Source organism: Fringilla coelebs, assembly GCF_963513975.1.
Source record: "Fringilla coelebs genome assembly, chromosome: 3".
NCBI lineage: Eukaryota > Metazoa > Chordata > Aves > Passeriformes > Fringillidae > Fringilla > Fringilla coelebs.
The window spans coordinates 11,738,955-11,758,508 of record NC_140030.1 but is presented as its reverse complement, the minus strand read 5'-3'; the positions used below and the strand labels follow the sequence as shown (position 1 = coordinate 11,758,508).

At 42.6% G+C, this 19,554-nt stretch overlaps 1 protein-coding gene across 1 annotated transcript; it reads left to right on the top strand.

The window, feature by feature from the left end:
- Window positions 1–205: 205 nt before the first annotated feature.
- On the top strand, window positions 206–19,117 carry KCNS3 (potassium voltage-gated channel modifier subfamily S member 3; the record flags this gene model as incomplete). The annotated part of the gene is made up of 2 exons (XM_084202586.1): window positions 206–252; window positions 17,587–19,117. The coding sequence occupies exon 2, from the start codon at window positions 17,636–17,638 to the stop codon at window positions 19,115–19,117; it is 1,482 nt and encodes a 493-aa protein (XP_084058712.1). The 5' UTR covers window positions 206–252; window positions 17,587–17,635.
- Window positions 19,118–19,554: the final 437 nt, after the last annotated feature.

Genomic DNA, 19,554 nt, shown 5'->3' with positions numbered 1-19,554 from the left:
GCGGACCGGGACCCCCGGAGGCAAGGCGGCCCCGCGGGGAGCGGTGCGGAACCACGGGGAACGGAGCGGAGCCCCCGAGGGCGCTGCGGGACCTCTGCGCGCCGCGACGGGAGCGGGGCCGGGGGATGCCCGGGGCCGGGGAGGGGACTCGGCTGAGCCCGCCTGCCGCCGCCCGCCTTCCCCTCCCACCTCGGGCGGCCCCGCGGAGCCGGCGGAGCGCATTGGGGCGGCCGGCGGCGGCCGCGGCTCCAGGTAGGCAGCGCTGCCCCGGCTGCGGCTCGGAGGAGACAGCGCGGAGTCCGGCGCGGTGCCTTCTCCTTGGGTTTTGCGGGGCAAACAGTCGGGGGAGGAGGAAGAGGAGGAGGAAGAGGGGTGCACAGGAAGCCACCTGGGGAAGGGGAGCCTCGGCGCGTTCGCTGCCCCGCCGAAGTCTTGCCCTGAGCCTCCGGCTCGGGAGTGCAGCCCCTCTGCGGGGAGGCGGCTCCGGAGCGGGGGCGCGGGCACCGCTCTGGCCCTCGGAGGGGACGCGTCCTGCCCGCATCTCCGCGGCTGCTTTGTAATGGCCTGCGCGGGAGAGGATCAATCAGTAGCGATGCCTCTGAGTCCTTTCGCATTGCTCAGCTCTGCCTTGTCTTTGAGAAACTCGTTTAGGTTAAAAAGTAAACTAGATTTAGGCAGCCGTGAATGGCTACAGTAGCTTCTGTGGCTAAGGAAACGTGGAAGAAGTTTCTCCACTGTGCGCGTCTGGTTTAAAGTAGAATTTACTAAGTTGGGGATAGTCAACGAGATTTTAGAACTAAGTGGATTTTGAAGGAACTTTCTCCGTTTATGAATGACTTTTTAAATGTTCATGTGTAGGACAGCGAAAATTCTCTCTGCTTATTTTCCGGATTTTCTTGCCTGCGAGATCGCTATGTACTACTTTTCATCTGCCTAATGCAAAGCACAGCTGCTGGTTATTCTGGGAGCTGAACTCAGTGTGTCTGCTGGGCAAGGTAGACCTCAAGATCTGAACAGAGGCAGTGTATTGATTCCATTAGCGGAATTTACAGATCTGCCGACAGATTCCTTTTAACACAGTCGCTTTCCCAGAATTAAAGTTCTCCGAGCGCCTGTCACTGGTCTAGGCCAATAGATGGCATAAGGCACTCAAGCTACCGTCCTGAGGGGACAGGGGGAGCAGACATGCCTTTTGTAGGGGAGCCAGGAGTTTCAGAGGGGGTGTATGAGTCAAGTTCTAGGTGTCTGACTTGGGATACCTGGGGCAGATCTCATTTTCAGAGACATGTCCTGGACCACTCATTCTTACTTTCTTCAGTCAAAATTGCAGCATTTCCCAAATTTCTTTCTCTCCTCGAATCAGCTAGGGTTAAATAAACTGCAGTTTTGGTAGGAATTGATCTGAGTTCATATCCTAAGCCACGAAGTAGAGGTGGTTTTTCAACTTTGCATGATGTATTTAATATCTGCCGCTGGGGGGAAGCTGCCCATTGCAGCAGTAGTCGTTTGGGGGAATGAAAGACAATTATAAGGCTTGTAAGGAAGAAACTTTTTAGTTTCTATATCTGAATTTCTGCTGAGATAGCACTGTGGGTAGACAAGAATGATTTTATGTTCTGAAATTGTGTAAATTATTTAAATACAGGTAGGTTGCTAAATGAGATAAAAGAACTTTAATTGACAGTAGTCATCCCTAGCTTTTACAAGGGTGCTTCTTAGCTGTAGATTTCAAAACAGTTTTCTTTAAAAAGAGATCATTAGATTTTTATTTCAATTTCAGGAATTAAAGTATGAGGAAGGTCCAGAAATAATATCAGATTTCCTAAATCATGGTTCTCTTCTTGTCTGTTAGATCTACTTTATAGTGTCTGGACAGATTTAAGAGGGTCTTGCAATTAAAAAAAGAGTAAATCTATATGTATTCGTAGCAGAGGACATTAAAGCTCTTTTTTTAGAGACCTTCTTCCTTGTCTGTAAATGTCTATGTCTTGTTACCTGTCTCAGCAATAAGGCAACCCACAGAAGTTGTAGCAGCCTTTCAACTTCCTATTTGTGAGTGTGGGCAAAAGAAAATCAATGATCAGCTTTCAGCTGAGCTGATACAAACTGCAGTGTGACCCCTGGCATTGTTCCTGGGACAGGTGAGGTCAGATGTTTCACTAGAATGTCCTTTGTAGAAACACAGAGGTCCTGAAGGAGGAGCAGTTCTTTGCTCCACCTCTCCAGGACTTAGCAGCTTGCCCAGGGCAAGAAGAATAAAAGCACCTTAAACCTAAAAGACAATAAACTGGTGTTTGGCCACCAGTATCACCTTAGCTGTGCAATTACAGCCACAGGCAGGATAAAATCAACTACTCACACTCAGTGCCAAGACCACTCAGCCTCAGTGCAAAACAAATTTCTGCAGTGACTGAGCCGAGCTGCAGAGGCACCTCAAACCTGCCTGGAGAGTGAGGCAGCTGAGCTTTCTGCACTCAGCACCAGTGCCTCTGCCAGAGGTGTGCTTTTTGTTCTGGCTGGGCCCTGGCCAGGCTGGTGCTGGACACGTGTCCTGCTGTGTCCTGCTGTGTCCTGCCTCGCTGCTGGGATGGCTCCAGAGACTGCTGCCACCGCTGCCACGGCTGTTGGCATCCCTGTCCTGCCAGCTGGGCAGGCTGAGCCCACATCTCTCAGGTGAAATAAGTGCTGATTAACAGGGAGGGTGTGTGAAAGGCAAGGTCTGGTGTGAGTTGGTCAGAGCAGTCTGTATCCTGCTAGGCAATGTCTGTACGAGCAGCCTGACCTTCAGCCTGGTTACCTGAGAACCGGTCGAGACCGTGCTTTTGGTCTTACCTCCTGGAGTCCCTGCCTAAGCCCATTTGTTTGCAGCATGTCTCCTGTCCAAAGACTCTTGATTTAAGGAACTTGTTTACTTCCTATTGGGGCACACATATTAAAAAGATCTGCCCAAGGCTAATGACTAGAAACAAGGCTGAAGTCTCTAAACTCGCATCAGTATTTGCCTTGCAAATTTTCAGTTGTGGGACATCTGCCAAGGACACATAATAAAACAGAGATCATGAATAAATAAAATGTACTCCACTAATCTGTGGATATTTTCTTTTTATCTTGCCTTTGCCCCATCCCTTTGTTTTTATTTCTTGTTCTTCATCTATTTTTTTATTTCTGTTAAGCCTTGCCTTTTAATTTATGGCATCATCTTATTTTCTTCCTGTGTTGCCTCTTCACTTTCTGAGGGGGAAGGCATCCCAAGGAAACCAGGCAGGATGCTGTCACTGACATTGCCTGGTTCTGTGTGGAGGACCAAATCCCCAGCTGACAGGAACTGTCCTTGACCTGTTCCAGTCAATGGTTCTGCACCAGTTAATGCCAGGGAATCGTCTGCTTCAGTATGCTACCTCAGTATGTTGCTCCATTCTTTACCATTTTTTCTTTTTTATACCTCATTTCCTCCTGGTCCTTTTCATTTTTCCATATTTTACTGATGCTTCTTTTCTTATTACTGTACTTTCCATTTTATGTGAACGTGTTCTGCTCGTCTTGTCTCATTCATATTGTACCTGACGTCCTAACAGCAGTGTGTTAAACTGCTGTCATCTGTCATTTGTGCACAACTGGCTCGTTTTTCTTGCAAGGGTGTTCTGGATATGACAGTCACTTGTAATGGTTTTCTTTTGTTTTTTCATTCTATTTTAGAGGAGATGACTTCTAGAATATTTATCTCTCTTGCAGAGGGAGATGATGTTGACTGTGTTGATCCTTAGTTTCTGAGGGAGCTAATTCCACAGTAATTTTCAAGAGACATTTGTCTTCTGGCAAGATGAGCTTTATGATTTGTATTAGAAGGTCCCACTGTTCTTGTCCTGCTTGCTTTCCTGTCCATTTGGGGCCATTTGCTATGTTACAGGGAAAGCCTGAGACCTCGATTTTCATGCACTGTTGAGCAAAGAGCTCAGGTAAGTCTGGAGTAAACATGTTGGTCTCTGTGTGCTGGTAATGTTGGTGTAAAGGTGTGGAAGGGTGCACTCATTTTGCCCTCTCTAAATTGTTTCTGTCACTGCTCTCTGTCTGCTGGGTAGTCCTGATGTCCCTGGTCATAGCATGAATTCCTGTTCTCCTTTCTTTTATCCACAAACTCTCCAGCTCATCTTCATGCCCTTCACACTAAGGTGTCTTACCCATTTTGCCTTCCCATCCCTGACAGGTGGGTGGGGACTGAGGGGAGGGGTCTTGGTGTACCAGCTCTCGTAGCTGCTGAGGAATTTCTGGGAGGGGGCTCCAGGAGAGGCCACTACTGCTCAGCCCTTCAGACTCCCTTTTGTTCAGAGCAGCCACCTGCCCTGGCTGCAGACATCAGCCTGACTTTGGCTTGCTCAGTGTCTGTTTCCATCTCCTCCAGGCAGGTTTATGTCTTAAAGGTTGATCTTGGACAGGCAGAGCTGCTGGGCTGTGAACCCAGAGCCAATCCACGGGCAGATGGTGGCAGATGGGCAGCCTGGCACCATCCTCACCTGTGCCAGCAGCAGCAAGAGATGCAGTTGTCCCTTCTTGCCCTGTGAGGTGTTGAGGTGCACCTGTGCCACTGGAGCTGTGTATGCTCCGAACAGGGTAAAGGGTAAGGAATTAACTGCTCTTTTTTCCATTAACTTTCTCTTTTTTTTTCTTTTTTCCAAAATTTTTTCAAATTTTTTTGGTCTTACCAGCCTGTCAGTAAAAACCAGCAAAAGCCACATGGACAAAATGGAGTGTGGATGGTTTAAGGAGGACGGGTTATTTATGGTCTGAGGCAGAATTTTTGCTTCCTCCTTTTTCTTCCTTTTTTTACATTTTTGTCCTTTGTTCATCAGCTTGGACAAGCAGTTTAGATGCCAGCTGATACCTTAAAAACTGGTTGGTTCTTCCACATGTTCAATCATTCTAGCTCAGTGCTACTCTAATGACAGGCTCAGAGCTCAGCTTGGGCAGAGGATTGCTTGTCTTCCCCTCAGAGCAATGGCAGACTTCATGGACTTGGGAATGTTGAAGTAGAGCATGTTGATCTGCTCCATGACATTGAGAAGGTCACATCTCAAGTCTCAGGTGGAGCTTCCAAAGCATGGAGCTCTAGGCATCTGCCTCACAGCACTTAATAAAGTGCTATGAGATTTATGGACAAAAACTATCTTGTACATCAATCTTGTAAAATTTAGTATTGGCAATTTTGTGCCCCATATACAGTTTCATATTTCTCTGGTTTTTGTTGTTTTAGCTTAACAAATTGACTGTTGATGTTCATATAAGTACAAACATCTTACCTGTGGGAGGCAGATAATCAACTCAGGAAAAATCTATAACAGCTTTGGTTTGCATGGAGGAGTTACAACACAGCCTGGGTAGTTTCATAAAAATTGGAAGCACTTCTGATTGCTCTGCCATGCTCCTTGCTTCTCTTCTACTTCCTCTCCTTCAGCAGACAAGAGCTATTGCTGCTTCCTCTGGTGTTAACTGCTGTGGAGGCTTCAGCTCTAGAACCTTTTTGCTACCATGGTGGTGTGTGACACAGGGAGCAAGGGGCTTCTCACTCCTGGCTTCAGTGAGAGAAGAATCACCCTCATAGTTTGCGAGGTGCAATTATAAATATACAATATTAATTTTGTGGACAATTGTCAATCAGTATGTTTAAAACAGGGGTGGTGGAAGACTGAGTATGGGGCAAAGAAAACTCTTTTTTATTGAAGGCTTTTTCTTATATATATAAAAATTTTCAGTTATTTCAATCAGTTACTGCTGATTTAATTAGGTTACAATTCCAAAGCTGCTTGGTAATTTTATGAATTCCATTTATTGCCCATTGAGAGAAGAGCAAATAGAGCCATAAGTTAGGTTTTTCATTTTGAAAACAGCTCACTCCTTACTGCAGCACAAATGTAAATCAGTCCTCCATGGTTTAGCTGTAGCTAGTGACAAGCATTGAATGATGGTTTCAGCGTGACATTTTAGGGGCAGACACCTTTTCCCTTGAATAAGCTGCAGAAAATGATGCTGCCTTGTATATTCTTCTTAAGCTAAAGATCTGTGTGTCTTCCTGTCCAGTGCAATGTTTGCTGTGAAAAGGGCAGCCAGCATAGATCAATACTGCTCTTTTAACTCACCCATGAAATTGGTAAAAGCTTGAGCTGGACAAGGGGGATAGAATGAGTTCTTGGTGGTATTTCAGCTCACTGCTATTAGTCTGGAACAGTAATGGTGTTTATGTTCTCATTGTAAGCTGTTCTTTTCAGGGAGTCATGATTTTGTTTTACAGTTTGCTGGATGTTAGGCCAGGCAAAGTTTTTCCCACTTACTTTGATTAATTTATTACGATGACAGAAAAGAGCTACAAAAAAAAAAAGGAAAATTAGCTCATGGCATGTTTGGTGCTCAAATAAGAGTTATTGTGGATCCCACTGAAACCTGTGAATCTCAAAAGTGAGAAAAGCTTGATCTGCAAGCACTTGCTGCTAGGGGAAGTGCTTGTTCCTGGCTCTCTGGGATGCTCCGTCCATTTCCTGACCATGAAGCCAGTCTTTTCTGAGCTCTTCTGTAAGTGCTGTAGGCAGGGGATGTGTTTCAGTCTTAGGCTATCACTTATCCTTGGAGCTGAGCAAAAGCCCTGGTTTGAGCAATACCAAGCAGAGTTTTATTCATTAGCTTGAGAGAAGTCCAACGTGACTTGAAAAGTCTCCTTTTGCTCGTGTGTGTTCAACTCTATCTGAAAACTTTGGACCAAGTCTCTGGAAAATTTGGACTGAGTCTCAGCTGACACCTCTAAAAGCTCCTGGCCCTGAGACTTGGGTCTTAGGCAGTCAGACATGTTCTCTTAGATGAGTATTACTGATTTCAGATGATATCAAGGGTTTATATATTCAGATACTAAGTCTGAGGGCTGTGGTAAAACTGCCTCACAAATGAAGTGAGAGGCAGAAGTTGTCATTTTTCTCTCCGGAGTTTTACTGAGCACATACTGAAGTACCTCATTCAACAGTAGACAGAAAGAAAAAAGTATAATTTCAAGTATCTTCTTTTTCTTCTTGAGAACTTTAGATTAGCACTGCCCTTAAGGCCAAACAAGTTTTTGCTTACAGTGATGTTCAGTGGTGCTTTGCCTCCTGCAGCAGTTTGTAAAGGGAAGCTACCAACAGCACCCAAATCTGTTTTGCTCTGTTTCTTCCAATGCACTGCATGTGCTTAATTAACTCCAACTCTTTCTTGGGAGACTTGTAGTTAGGATCTCAGATCTTCCTCTGGACCTCTTGGTGTGTGGTGCCTTCAGAATCCTGGGGGCTTGTTTGGGAGTTTATGAATCTATCTAGCTGAAGTTTAGCCCAAGCAAAAACCTAAGAAATCGCATGTTAAAGTCTTCCACAAAACATCTTTTAATTTTATGGGATTAGGATTTATGCAGCCATACACCTCCATTTTTCCCTCTCTGGACATTTATGTGGGTCATCTTAAAAGTTAGAAAAATATATTTGTAAAAAAAAGGTGGGAGAAGTAAGAAGAGAAAGGGCTGGATTGTGACTTCTGAAATTTCTTCATATCGGGTTTGGCTTTGTATCTGTTCCAACCTTTCTGCCATTGGCAGACAATAGAGAAAATGGCACCAGAGTAATTTTATAAGGTCTGCCTTTGAGTTGATTACATGGCTGTATTGTTCTGGGCTGTGCACACACATGTACCAGCCAGAATCCAGCCCACACACACAGCACCCCCAGCACCTTACAAATTGTGCCAATGTGTGATATTGCTTTACATATGTAAATCCAGGTGATGGTGTACCCTGAAAAAATAATGGGTAATAATACTGACAAGTGCTGAAATGAATTGCACTGGTTAGGACTGATACTTTTTTGTGAAAAAACTTACTTGCTGGCTGTCCCTTTTTGTGTGCAATGACAATGCCTCAGCTTCTGTGAATACTCAGTTGAACAGTGGTGCAGTGATGCAATTCTGTGTCTTAGCCTGTCACGTACTCGCTTCACACATTTTCTGGCAAATGTCCTTTCTTGCTGAATGCTTTGTGGGCACAGCCTGGTTGAAATAAATAGGGAAAGCACCTTTGTTTTTTAAGGACTGAGATGACTAATAATGCACTGGTTGACTGATGGGATGCTGTTTAAAGGGCTCCATCTGGGATGAAGTAGCCCCATGCAGCATTTTGGGGGCTGACTGAATGGAAAGCAGCTCCAGAGAAGGATGTGGGCATTGGGGTAGGCAGTGTGCAGAACTTGAGTGAGCTCTGTGCCCTCCCAGTAGGGCCAGCTGCCTCCTGGGCTCTGTCAGCAAGGCTGTAGCCAGCAGGTCCACAGAAGGAGCCACTGAACCCAGACTGGAGCAGAAGAGGGTCTAACTAGGCTTTAGGAGAAATATTTTCCCCATAAGAGGGGTCCAGCTGGACCAGGTTACCAGAGAGTTTGGGAAATTTTGGAGGTGTTAAAAAAAAACAGTTGGCCCTGAACAGCCTTCTTTCACTGAACCAGCTTGGACACTGGGTGGGTCAAGATGACTTCCAGAGGATCTTTTCACTACAAATTAGTTTGTTATGCTGCCTGGAACGTCAAGAGGAGTGGTGTAACCAAACGATGTCCAGCGTAGGAGCAGTGAGCAAGTACCAAAATCTGAGTGCTCCAAGAAATGGAGGCTTCTGGAGGCCTGAGTGTGGGTGAGGTTTGCAGTGTGGCTCTGAACCCTATGTCCCTTGCAGATATTTTTTCCAGCTGCCTCCACATATCCTTCCTTAGCCTGTGACCTCAAGTCATGCATATTAGCACATTGTAAAAGTTACTTGGATGCTTTGAAAGTGAATGTTGGATCACAGCAGACCACAGAACTTACATGTAAGTGAGATTTGGAGCTCTGCTTCAGACTTGTCTGGGGTCAAGAGAATTTATATTGAACAGTACTGGCTCCTTTAGTGAGATTAACATGCTGCAAACACAAGTGTTTTTACAGATTTTCAGTTGAAGGTTTCACTCAAAATATTCACAACAACAATTGCTTGTGTTCTTGTTGCCTAAGAGACTCTGAATATCTTGGAGAACTTCACTGTGGTCAAGAAAACCTTTGTTTATCTCTAAAATTAATAGAATTTGTTCAAGACATAAAAAAATAAATACAATATAACTTTATCTACTTAGGCTGTCAAGTAAAATTAAATATATAGCAAAGGAAGGAACTGACTCGTGGAGCATTTGTAGATTGTCTGTTTCTGCTGTCCTTCCTCAGTGACTCCATCCTATTCCAAATCTGCTGGGCATGTACACATCTGTGGGCCTGGACTGCAGCACAATGTGCTTAAATGGATGTTAGGAAAATAATTTTGGGAGAACAAGGGCATTCGAGCGCAGGACCAGATTCCACAATCTCTCTGGAGAGGCTTTATCATGGGAGATGAAATAAACATCTGCCAAAATTGGTCTAGAAGTAGCTGATCCTGCCTTGAGGAGGGGGAGAAGCTGAATTATATCACTCTTCAAGGTCCATTCTAAGCCTGTTTTCTGTATTCAGCGGTATGTCACTAATGTAAGCATCTTATTTCTAAATAAATTAAAAAGGCTCCAACAAATGGGTGAGGTACACCCAGAGCCATATTCCAGCAAGAGAATTTTTTTGTTCAAGCAGCTTATCCCCAAGCCAGGAGTTTGCAGAATAAAGGTATAATGGATTTAAAATGTGTAGCCAGGTGATGCTCTCCAGCTGGATTGCCCTTTTAGCTCTGTGCTCCCGTGGCTGTGCTAGTGAAGGTGTTGCTGGTAGCACAGAGGGACTGGTTTCAGGTCTCCTTGCAGTTTTTACTGCTGTAATGTGTTGCAACATAGTCCTGCTGTTTATGTTATTGTTTCTTCCCAGTTTAAGGAGGAAAAGTCCTGCTTTATGTGGTGCATAGATTTTAGATTGTTCAGAGCAACTTTTTCACCCAGTGAAATTGACTGTTTTGATTGGATTTGTGTCCTTTAAAAATATTACCTTGCTTCCAAAAATAAAAAATAAAAAAAAAATTAAAAAAGTAAAGAAATTAGGAGTGGGAAGAGATAACCTGGGAGCAGAAATGATCAACAGTTCTGCCATCTGAACTAGGAATAGGAGGACAGGTCCTCTGACTCCAAAGTGAGAAATCAGGATAACTAGTTCTACTTTGCAGTCAGAAGATGTAGGATGGACAAGCAAATAGAAGATTTTGAGTATCTGATCAGTCTTCTTGGCAGTGAGCTAAATCTTAATTTTAACACTCTGTACCCCTTCCACAAGAGATAAGAATATTCTGAATTGCACTAAGGTCAGCATTCTTTTCCTAAATGTGGAAGAGTTGCAGCTCTATGTGGGTATAATTTTCCACTGTGCTTGTGAACCATTAACACTCTTCTTAAAAACTCAGGGAAGTCTTCAGCGGTTCATGGACCTGTGTGTTAGAGAAAAGATATAATGTCTAATTGTTCATCCCTTTATGTTAGGCCTGGAGGAGTTGTGGTGGGATAGATGGGGCAGTTTCTCACCTCTGCCATCACAGCCCCTCGACACAACCATGGACATTGAAACTGCACTGTAAATACAGGAATGGTATTTAGATTTTCTATGCTAGATAAATTTTGTTGGTTTTTATTAGCTGAACTGTCAGAATGCATTTGACTGCTGGCTCTGGGCCCACATGTGTCAGGGTAGCAGTTCCTGGAGTGGTGTGTGATAGCTTTTGGGGAGACTGAAGGAGGTAATGGTGAGAGGGAAGTGGGCTTGTTTGTGGGCAGCTGATCTGCTGTGTGACTTCAGGGACGCTGCTCTCTGTGTCTGGGTATCTGCATTGTTTTCCTTGCTTAGGTAGGTAACCTTTCAAAATCAAACAACATTTATAAGTGAATTACAGTTTCACCAAGGATCATCTTAGATTCTAGACTAATCAATGATGGAGAATGCAGAATTATTTTTAAGAAGTATATTGATATATTTTTATTCTGCATCATTTTTTCCTATATGAAGTGTTTGACGTTGGGATCATCTATCAAATATTTTTGACAACTAATGGTATCACAAATTGCCCCAGTAAGTGTAACAATAGGATTTTATGTTCATTGTGATCACTGGAGGAGTACCTGAATGGAAAAAAATGGAGAACTCAGTGGAAAAAGGGGTACAAAAAAATAATCTGGGGAAGGGATCCATAGGAATTGTGCTTGTTACAGAGGTACCAAGACCTGCAAGTTGCAATGTCCACTCCAGATAGTACTTTGTGTTTTGAGGCTGTGCTCTTGATGGGTGCCATTAATATGACCTGTCAAATAAGGCTCTTATTGCCAAAATAACCTGGAGAGAAACAATTTATTTTACCATCAACCACAGCAGTGCTGACCTGCTTGTAACAATGCCTTTGGTACCTTCTCAGATATTTCTGTGAACTTCAGCCCTTGGGACAATAGAACACAAGAAGTGCTTGGTGTGGTCAGCTGTCTGTCTGGGCTGGCTGTGGGACAGGTTTGGTCACTGCAGCATTCTGACTGTGCTTCAGTGGTGGGGCTTTACAGGTTGGTTTTCAAGCCAGCACATTTTAATCTGTCACTTCCACTTAGTTGCGGATAATGATCTTTTAATTTATATGAACAGAATATAAATTGCAGAGCCTTTGGGAATGTTGCAAGGTGCAAGCCTTGTTAACTCTCATAATGTGTGTTATCTCCAGGGCCTTTTCAAGTCAGAGAGAGGATAATTTTTTTTTTACTTTAATCATTTTACAAGGTGACATTCTGATAACTGGGTGGTATTAGGTGTTGCTACTTGTTCTTTATGAGTATGAGAAAGAAGTTCAGATCACATACTGCATTCCCAAGAAGCTTCTGTCATGTGCAGGCTACAGCTGGTGTGTTTGCCCTTTCCCCTTTCTCATATCCAACCCTTGGCATATCCTCTCATCCTCATAGTGGAAATAGCAGAATTTCACTTTGAGGGGATTCATTTTACGTTGTATGAGTCCCATGAAAGTTACACACCTTATAGCACTACTCATATAGGCTGCTTATCATGGCAGAGTGGACCCCACCTTTGGTGATTCACCCCCAAAAACCTGTGCCTGGCTGAGTGCTGGGAACCATGGGCTGGAGATGCTTCTCCTATTCTTGCTTCTGTTATTTTACTCTCAGTTGTAAAAGCTTTATTTCTTCCTTATCAGTCTTTTGGAGGAGGTGTTTTTTTTTTTTTTAACCCCCTATATTTGAAGACTGTTTTTTCGACAGGTACGAATATTTAAATGCAAAGGTAAGAATATTTAAATAATTTTACATTTGAATGTCAGTAGTGCTTCTAACAGCTATGGTTGTTTGCAAATGATGAGCATCTCTTTCTGATCTTCATTCTATTGCAAAGTTTCACAAGCATTTGGCACAGGCTCAGTTTCTGGAACAGCCTGGTGACAGTAGAATTGCACTGGGGTGAACATAGCCAAGTAGGCTTACATGGGAGCAGCATCAGAACAAAATTCAACTCAAACTTTATTTACCTGAGGTCTTCTGGGAGGTTGTATTGAATCAATTTTAAAAGAAATGTAGTTGCAAAATTCTATTATTTTCATGGCATTTTAATGCAATAATCTGGATAAAGGATGATATTGCCAGTGGAATACAAAAAAAAAATTACAGCTGAGAAAATAATTTAGCTGATTAATTTATTCTCTTTGCCTCACAGAGTCCATAACCACAGAGTGGTTACTTCAGGTGGTCTTGCTATTTGTGCTAGATGACTTTTTAAAATTCACCTCTGCCATCATAGCCTGTGAATGACTGTACAATTAACTGTGTCAAGTATTACAACGAGTTGAATGTTGCAGCTTATATCACAGTGAAAGAGGCTGTGCCTCTTTGTTACCTTGCATTTTTCCAGGTTTAATTAAGTGTGCTAAAGCAGTTATTACTGCCCAGCTGACAGACAACAACTTAAGTCATGCTAACTGGATTTCAGTCCAAATCCCTAATTGTGATTGATCAAGTAAATTATACATGCATTTAAATGTTTTTCTCTGCTCAGTGAGTCAGAAAATGTAGACAGTACTTCTAGGTGGTGCATTAGACAAGTATTTGCCCTCTGATGAGTGCAGAAATTCAAACACTTCAAAAATCAGGGAAATGTTGATCCTGAGCTGAAGGTTGTTATGGTTTTAGAAGTACTTAGGTGTCAAAGCCTGCACGTGTGTAGCTTGGGTGATTGGTAGAAGCTCTTAACTGTCGAGAAATTAGCAGAAGTAACAGCCCAGGTGTTTGTCTGCATCATTAGGAGACAAAATCTGCTTCCTGGGCATGGCTGAGTGTCAATGTAAGATTCCTTAGAGGGAATTTACTCACAGCTGAATTTCCTGAATTTGGAACCCTAAAATGGAGATCTACCAAGATCATCACATTCCTTGGGGAGAACACGTCTTTGAGCTCTGGAAATACTTTGTAGAGTTACAGGATTTGTGTGTCCTTTCAGGTTCACATCAGTGTTACATCCCTTGTGACTTCACTGTGGGCAGGACTAGGCCCTTTAATTAATGTTCTTCATCTTGGAGGGAACCATGCTAAAATGTGAACTTAATTTTGAGAGGTTTGAGGAGTGTGACTGTGCAGGAAGGAGGAGGTGAGGCTAAGACAACATAGCCATGAAGGAAACTGGTAGAAAATCTGTAGGCATGTGCTCTTTTTGAGTATTTTAAGTAGCAGAGCACAACAGTTGTAAACCAGTTCAACTTCCTTTCTATTGTGCCTGGATAATTACAGATTAATGCTTACAAAAGATAAAACTGCCCCAATCTGGAGTTACCAGTGGTACCAAGGTGGTACCATGCTCAAAAATTCAACACATCAAAAAAAATATTCTGAAGCTTGTGGTGTAGGACCTCACATAGAATGAGGACTTTGTGTAGATACTGTGCAAAACATAACTGAGGAGGAGGAACTTTGCTAACAAATAAATGTGTAGTGTGGGGATCCATGTGGTCACTAAAAATCTCTTAGTGGTTTGTTCCAGAGGAGGTTGGAAACCGCAGCACTTTGGGCTGTGTTACGCATCTGTGGCATAGCTGTCTCAGAGGGGCTGTATCTGCAAACTGTCTCTGGGACTCCTCTTTTGAGAGCTTTAGGGATTTCACAGCCTGCTAAAAGCCCAGAAATTTGCAACTCCCCTTCCAAGACAATAGGCCTGTGGCCTCACCAACAATGTGTGACTGCAGAAGCACTGGCTAGAGCCCATCTCCAAATTGGACTGGGAAGATCCTGTCATTTTGGTTTTTATTTTAAAGTTTGTATCCTTTTCACACAGCTTTCCTTATGACTGGCTTTTATTTAGCCCTGGAGCTTAACATTTGGAACTTCTATTTGTTGGGTTTTTTTCGTTATCTTGGAAAATAATGTTCATTCTTCCAGTTACTATCTTTCTTCTGTGTCTTGTTTCATTTTCTATTCTATATGAATTCTTAGCCAGTAGCTCCTTGAAACAGCTGAAGCAATTAAAGCAAACAAGTAAACTAACATCTGTTATGTGTTTATTTGTTCTCTTATACTCTCTCCAGGGCAAGAATTGTGTGACTTGGAATGGTTTCCAGTTTATTATTATAATATTTATATTATATTTATAATTATTATTATATTTGAAGAAAGTCAGAGAGGTTAATGTTGCACTTGAAGTTGAGATTTGCAAAGTTCATGGTAGTTCTATGTTCTTAGGATGTTCATGACACAGGCCTTGGCACTCCAGTAAAATATCATTTCCAGCTGAGCACAGTTTTACCCTTGAGGAAAAAAAGCTTCCTGAGTGAGTGAAGGGTTTCCTTGAGTAGGGAGCAGGTTGTGCTGAGACAGAAGTTGTCATCTGTGGTCATTGCCCTGTGGCTTGAGTCACTTGTTAAAGTGACACAAATTGTTCTGATAGTAACTGGCAGAACAATGTCCTGGTCCGTGGCTCAGGAGTCAGGGTGTCTGCAAGTCAAACAAAACGTTCTTCACATGATCAAGCTCCTTTTGACACAGTTATTGTGAATTTTTCCTGTACATTCTTTCTGTAGTCTAAAAAACACTTCATAGTAGTAACAGATTAAGCAGGTTCTGGCCCATGGTCTTAATAAGCAAGATCAACTTTCTCTCTGTGTCTTGCACAAATTATGACTACAGTACCCTCAAAATAAAACACAAAATATTGCCCACTGAATTTATTATGCAGAGCAATTTCATGGAGGTGCCATTATGAATATAATCTGCATCATCAATATGATTTTATATTGCTGTCTCAACTGTAAGTCAGTCTAGTGTACTAAGAATTTGCTGAGCACTAAGTTCTTGCTTTAGTTATTTCTGAGTAAAACTTGCTTTGTATTTGTCATTATTTGTCATGATCAGAAGTGCCCCCAGACAGGAAGGTAATGGCTTTAAGCTGAAGGAGGGTGGATTTAGATTGGGTATTGGGAAGGAGTTCTTTACTGTGGGGCTGGTGAGACCCTGGCACAGGTTGCCCAGGGAAGCTGTGGATGTTTCATCCTACTTCATTCAGGATTGTTCAAGGTTGGGGGGGATGGACCTCTGAGCAACCTGTTCTAGTGGAAGGTGTCCCTGGCCCTGTCAGAGAGGGTGGGAATGAGATGATCTTTAAGGTCCCTTCTGACCCTCACCATTCTATTGGTCTGTGACTCTGTGATCTGAGATCTTGCCTGGTTTTTATAGTGCTCACTTACTGCCGGGGTTCTCGTGTTAATGAGTTGCTAGAAGTGAAGACTGTATTGACTAAAATGAATCAATAACTAGAGGTTTCTTGGGTCTGAATATACTTTGACTTCCAGTCACCCCAGTCCAGATTCATGTTTTTTTATTATTTATAGTGCTATAAAACAGAGCTTAGCTCCAGATCATGAGTGAAGTGTGGTGATGTTTATCAGATGAGTCTTGCTGCCCTTCTTCTGTGAGGAGGGATCAATGGTCTTACTTGACCTCTTAATGATTCCTAAAAACTGAAGCCTTGGGAAATGCCTGGAGCAAATGTATCTTACAACCACTCTATTAGCTAGCAAATACCTGCCTTCAAACTAAATCTAAAGGTGCACAATCATTTCAATGTTGTTGTGATTTAACTGGCAGCTCAACCCCATGCTCACCCACCCCCTGTGGGATGGGGCAGGGAACCAGAGAGGTAAAAGGAGAAAACTTGTGGGTTGAGATAAAAGGCATTTAATAGGTAAAGCAGAAGTGAGACAAAACAAGGAATTCATTGAGCCCTTTCCATGGACAGGCAGGTGTCCAGCTGTCCCCAGGAAGGCAGGGCTCCATCTCATTTAATGGTGACTTGGGGAGACCAACTCCATCACTCTGAGTGTCACCTCTCTTTCCCTCTTCTCCCCCCAGCTCTGCATGCTGAGCATGACACCATAAGGTGTCATCTCTTAGGACAGGAGAATTTTGATACTATCTCCTCACATTTAAAATGAATTGATTTCCATACTAAATTGAAATAAATTAGCTTAGTGTACATCAGTTAATGTTTAAGTGTCAGAGATTAAAAACATTTGCTCTCCTCATGATTTTGAGTTACATATAATCTGATGGCAAGTGTAAGAATTGCCAGTTTTGGCTTTACAACAGCATCCTCTTGGGAGGAAAGCAAGAAAGCAGTTCTGTAAAAGTTAACTTGCTCACTAGTAACTTTAACTGCCTTTTGAATTCAGTTTCAGCTGAATTTATAGTAAAATACAGAAACATTTAAATGCCCTGCTGTCCATCTGCAGGTGTCCATAGTTAGTTGTTGAGGAAGAATTACTGTGGAAGTTCTATGTCAGAAAGCTGAGTTTCCAGAGATGACATTTCCAACTTCTCAGCATTACTGTAATGGTTGTAGCTATGCTGTGACAGAACAGGAATTTATTCTGGAACTGACCAAGGTTGTAAGAGGGTTGTAACACTTGAGGTGAGTAGGGAGGCAGATAGAAAAATACCTCAGGGAGTGCAGACACCCAAATGTGTATTACAGCATTCTGAAGTCAGAAAATCTTTAAAAAACAGTTGTGATATGTTTTCAAGAGCACAGAAAGCTGCTGTGTGGATTACCCTAGAAGTAAATGAATTGTCAGCAAAAGTAATTGCTGTCCACATTCAAGCAAATAATATTGGAACTAGTGGATTATAAATTGCAACATCATATAAATTAATACAACTCAGCTGAAACTGTAATTGAGAGAAACCTGCTCAAAAGTTTTATCACAAATGTTTTGACTGATTGACAAGTTTTCCCTTTGAAGATTTTTTGCATAATTGAAGTACATGGATTTCGTGACTATTAATTTCAGTGTGGTAGTAAAACAGAGACTGATTTGCAGATGAATTTGGCAGTCTTCCTTCACCCTGGTAGAAAGGAGACCTAAACCAGAACCTACTGCTTTCAAATTTGCTAAAGCTGTAAACCAGACTAATTTAAAACTACACCTGTGAAATGCTGAATAAGGTATTCATAATTTTATTTCTTTTATTGTTTGTTTTGTTACAGCATTTCACAGTACCCAGAGATGGAGAAAAGAATGTGTCACAAGAGCAAAACTGAATTAAACGCTCTAACAATATCTTATGTTCTTTTCAGGTTCTATGTAATCTCATTGGGCAACAGCAGTGGAACTCGTCAGTCCAAAATGGTTTATGGTGAATTTTTCCGCAGACCTGGCAAAGATGCAGAGCTGATCAATTTGAATGTGGGTGGCTTTAAGCAATCAGTGGATCAAAGCACCTTGCTCCGATTTCCCCATACCAGACTTGGAAAACTTCTCAAATGCCATTCAGAAGAGGCTATTCTAGAACTGTGTGATGATTACAGTGTGGCAGACAAGGAGTACTACTTTGACAGGAATCCTTCCTTGTTCCGATATGTTCTGAACTTCTACTATACGGGCAAACTTCACGTTATGGAAGAACTTTGTGTCTTTTCCTTCTGCCAGGAAATAGAGTATTGGGGGATAAATGAGCTGTTCATTGATTCCTGCTGCAGCAATCGGTACCAAGAACGGAAAGAGGAAGGTCCTGAAAAAGACTGGGATCAGAAGAGCAACGACAGCATGGACTCCTCCAATGAAGAGTCATCCATATTTGACAAAGAGCTAGAAAAGTTTGATAATCTGTGTTTTGGTGAAATAAGAAAGAAGATCTGGGTCAGGATGGAAAATCCTGCATACTGCTTGTCTGCCAAGTTAATTGCCGTGTCATCCCTGAGTGTTGTTCTGGCATCAATTGTGGCCATGTGCATTCATAGCATGCCAGAATTTCAAAGGCTGGATGCCAATGACAGGGAGATTGGAGACCCTGTGCTGGAAGCTGTGGAGATTACATGCATCATCTGGTTTACTGCTGAGCTAGTGATCAGGCTCTTCACTGCTCCCAGTCAGAAGAAGTTCTGGAAGAAACCACTGAACATCATTGATTTTGTCTCTATTATCCCATTTTATGCCACGCTGGCTGTGGACACGAAGGAAGAAGAAAGTGAAGATATTGAGAACATGGGGAAGGTGGTGCAGATCCTGCGGTTGATGAGGATATTTCGCATCCTGAAACTGGCCAGGCACTCCGTCGGACTGCGGTCCTTGGGCGCCACTTTGAGACACAGCTACCAAGAAGTTGGACTTCTGCTTTTGTTTCTGTCAGTTGGGATTTCTATCTTTTCAGTGCTTGTCTACTCAGTGGAGAAAGATGATGACTCATCAGAACTGCAGAGCATCCCTATTTGCTGGTGGTGGGCAACCATCAGCATGACCACTGTTGGTTATGGGGACACGTACCCGGTCACACTTGCTGGAAAGCTGCTCGGCACCCTCTGCATCATCTGTGGGATTCTGGTGGTAGCACTTCCAATCACCATTATTTTCAATAAGTTTTCTAAGTACTACCAAAAGCAAAAAGCTATTGATAGAGACCAGTGCAACAATGATCGCAAAGAGAAAAGCAATGACCTGCCCTATTTTAACATTAGGGATATTTATGCAAAAAAGATGCACTCCTTCATTTCTAGCCTTTCTTCAGTAGGAATTGTAGTCAGCGACCAAGAGTCAACAGATGCCTCCAGTATCCAAGATATGGAGGATGTTTATAACACCGTATCTTTAGAGAATGGTTCAGGAAAATGAGTTCAATCATGTTTGCTTCTCTTTATTTCTCTTCTGATTCTTGGTAAATGTGGACTGACAAACTTCAGTGAATTCATTAAGAGCAGTTGATTCTCAGGGTACTTAACTCTCAGCCATATTTGGACATTCTTTGCTCTGAGGATGCCATAAAAGCTTCATTGTTTATATGAGGCTTTAAAATATGCCTCATACAGTGGTTTAGTTTTTACACTAGTGTTATGCATTTTGGGGACAAAAAACTGGGAAAAGAGTTTTACATGTGAAATAAGTGGGGGTTTTTTTTTGTCTGTTTGTTTTGTGGGTATTGTTGTTTGATTTGTTCATTGTTTTTTCCCCTGCAGCAGTCTTCTATCTTGCACAGAATTTGCTTTTATAATTTGCTGCTCTTCCGGTAGAGATGTATTAAAAATGTGTAAGAACTATTGCACAAATTAGTG